Source organism: Triticum dicoccoides, chromosome 7A (assembly GCF_002162155.2).
Source record: "Triticum dicoccoides isolate Atlit2015 ecotype Zavitan chromosome 7A, WEW_v2.0, whole genome shotgun sequence".
Classification (NCBI taxonomy): domain Eukaryota; kingdom Viridiplantae; phylum Streptophyta; class Magnoliopsida; order Poales; family Poaceae; genus Triticum; species Triticum dicoccoides.
In genome coordinates this window covers 709661748-709665184 of record NC_041392.1, presented here as the reverse complement: position 1 = coordinate 709665184, position 3437 = coordinate 709661748, and the positions used below count along the sequence as shown (strand labels likewise).

At 49.1% G+C, this 3437-nt stretch overlaps 1 protein-coding gene across 1 annotated transcript in view; it reads left to right on the top strand.

Moving 5' to 3' along the window:
- Positions 1-2495, top strand: part of LOC119332059 — a 5621-nt gene extending 3126 nt beyond the window's left edge. Inside the window, exons 4-5 of the mRNA XM_037605234.1 lie at positions 55-132; positions 1962-2495. Coding sequence (XP_037461131.1) covers positions 55-132; positions 1962-2126 — 243 coding nt within the window. The 3' untranslated portion in view covers positions 2127-2495. The remainder of the gene's footprint in view (positions 1-54; positions 133-1961) is intronic.
- The last annotated feature ends 942 nt before the right edge of the window (positions 2496-3437 follow it).

The window sequence follows — 3437 nt, the reverse complement described above, 5'->3', positions numbered from 1 at the left end:
TTCTACAAATTCTGTCGGCAATTTCACACAAATTTGCATCTAAATTCTTATTATTCGCTTTCTTTTGAACAGGAGATGGAGTCGCTGCAGAGGGCCTGCATGGCGCTGTCAAAGGAGAACGGCAGGCTAGAGGTGAGTAGCATGCACGCGCACCATGATACCAATCTTAACTTCTCCGTAGCATTAGCATAGATAGATGCCTTCAGGTTGGGCGGGACCCGAGAGTGCGCAATCATAAGCACAAAGAAAGAGAGAAAAATCGGTTCGGGGCCTCCATTTGCGTGGTAGAGCAGCCTTAAAGCGCAAGTGAATGAATCGATGGCAAAAGAAGAAATTATGGACCGTCCTGAGCCTCCCAGCGGGGCACAACTGGGTGGGTCCTGGCTTAATCTATTTGTGCCGTGGTTCCTACTAGTAGTACGATTTTTTGGGTTTGGTCGAGGAGTGTGGCTTTGATTTCATGGTCGCATTCCTCTCAACCACCGTTCTTGTTGTTCTTCCTTGGGGAAGAAAATTGAGTGCGGCCCGTGCCGTCCGGATAAGCTTTAGGCAGGCAGGTTTAGACGTGGGTTTCTGTCGTCGTCTTCGTCTTGAGGTGGCGTCGCTGTCCATGGGCCCGGCGGGGTAAGAATGATGTGCCTACGGCCCTACGTAGTAGGGCGAGTTGAAAGACCTGATCGGTCCCATTAGCCAGAATTCCTACTCCGTTATAAGACATTTTTAGGCTGGACTGGATGGGACGAGACTTGCCTGCTCCCGGCGTGTGCCCATCCGTGCTCCCACATACATGGCTTGATTTGATTGGAAGAAAATAAAGTCCGGCCCCATCCCCTTGAAATCAGGGGGAGATGGTTAGATTAGAAAGAAAAAAAAAAGACAACCATAGGATGAAGTGAGAGCACAGATGGGAGCATGAGGAGGGAGCAGGCAAGCCGGATCCGACTGGATGGACCTAAATGGATCTGCGCGCACCTATCCGGCCGGGCACGACGATCCCGTGCCCTTCTTTAATGCCTGCAGCAGCGCTGCCGCCGTTACTATAGTCGAAGATGCATGGTGTACGTACCACCATCCTCGTCTCAGCCACGGCTGCCTGCCACCCAGGTCTCATCTGGCCGGTACGGCTGGCCTCTAGTGTGTGGCCGTGTGGTCTGTACAGTGTCACCACACACGTAGGTGAACAAGTTGCACTGTGGTGGCAATATATTTTGGCCGGCCCAACCCACCGAAATGGTCCCTGCTTGTGTTTGCTTTGTCCCTGCTCTCCTCTTGTCTATCATTCCACGGTCAGGGGGTTTGCTTTTTCCAGCCAGCGCTGTGATGGCCAACATGTTCGACCTGCTAATATAACTAAGGGATGCTATTACGCGCGCGCGCGTTAGAACGATCGATTTCCGACAGCGTGTTAGAAACTCAAGTTTCCTTGTAAAGAAATCAGGGTGAGGCTAATTAATCAGGCATAGCGGGCCCCCCACCGGTTGAAATCACGGGGCAGAGTTTTATATATGGAAGGAGACACTAGGCCCCACTATTGAAATCACGGGGCAGAGTTTTATGGATGGTCTGGACATGTGGGTGGGCCCTGCGCCCTTTCCGACAGTGTCGTACACGCGATACCCAGGTCGAGCGTTGCCACGTGCGGCCGCGTATGAGTCTTTTCGTAACTAGTGATTCGTACATTACGCGCTTCATCACAGTGGTCCTTATTGATCCGGGTTCGATTTGCTACCTGAATTTCAACCGCTGGCTGTGTGTTGCTTAGCTTGTACTCCCTCAGTTTCTAAATATTTGTTTTTTTAGGCATTCCAAATAACTACTACATATAGATGTATGTAGACATATTTTAGAGTGTAGATTCACTCATTTTGCTCCGTATGTAGTCACTTGTTGAAATGCCTAGAAAGACAAGTATTTAAGAACGAAGAGAGTACTACATACTAACTTTTCCTTCTGACCTGCAGACAAGGCTTGAGCATTCGTCCTCGGGCAAGCGGAAGAGGATCGGCTCCCAACAGGAGGAGCGGCGACAAATGAAGCCGCAGCAAGCCGGTGGCGGCTTCGCGCTCCCGGACCTCAACTTTCCGGCGCAGGATGTCGTCGCCGACGCACCGGCGGCGGCTCCGTGACGGCTCCGGACCGGAACCCAGGCCGTTTCCGGTGGCGGCGCCTGACGGCTAACCTGACAAGTTTATTAACCGTGTATAGGGGAGGAAAGCGGTCGATCTCTTACCGTGCGTGGCGTGCTGCCTGGGAAGAAGAGGAGTGAAGTCTGACCGGTCTCATTACCTTAGCTGATAAACATTTTTCTTTTGTCTAGTTCGAGGTTTCACCGCTCGCTTCTTCTTGTGTACCAAACTACCAATGTAGCTCAAGTTTCAGGCGTGCTACTTGGTTCCTGTAAACAAACAAACAAACAAACAAACACAGTACGTTAGGTGAGCTGTTGATGCTCTCTTGTTGAATCTGCCCAGCGGCGCTTAAGTGCCAGTGACACACATGAAGTTCCACTTGAGTCCATTAAATCTTCTCGGAGAAGACTTGTGTAGAATACATAAACGTGACAATGTGATCTTCGAGTGGTAAGTAAAACTCAAGGTTACAAATCCCTGCATATACGGAAACTTTAATCAAGTACAAGCTCAAACCCTGCACAAATGTGGAGCATTTTCGGACCTGGATCTTGACCACAGGGGTGTCAATCTTCTCGTGTAACTATAAAGCGCTGCACACTTTCAGACTTTATAAACTTTGACCAGGTTCATAGAGAAAAATATGTATATATACAATACCAAAAATATAAATATGAAACTACATCGTATGATGAATCTAATAATATATGTTTGGCATCCTAGATGTAAACATTTTCTCCTTAAGCTTGGTCAAAGTTTGTGAGGTTTGATTTAAAAAAAATACGCTACATTATGAAACGGACGGACTGTATTATTCAACAGAGTCTGACAAAACAAATACATGAAATCACCCCAGAGCCACCTTCCTCGCTATTGATGCCGCTACACCTGTTAGTCTGATGATGTGCCTTGATCTCGTACCAATGCACACCATTTAATCCGGTGGCTTTACCATGCTGTCCCACAGCAAACCAAGAGCATCGACCGGTCTATCAGACCATCAGCGCGCACTGCATGCACACGCTCCGGAATCCACCGTTGTCATATTTCACCGTCCGAACTTCAGGAGAGATCATCACATTGACCTTGCCAGGCCTAACTGTCATCGATGCCAGACAACACCAACACCTTGCATGCGTTTATCAACACATGTCCAACGTTGAGACCCGCCGACGAGGTAGAAGCCACACCGCACCACCTCTTGGCCCCTCCTGCAAGCACCTGCTCCATAATAATACCCCTGGAGGGAGAATGACACCGAAGGTTCCATCATTTTCCGATTAGGGAGACCCAGATCTAGGGTTTCTC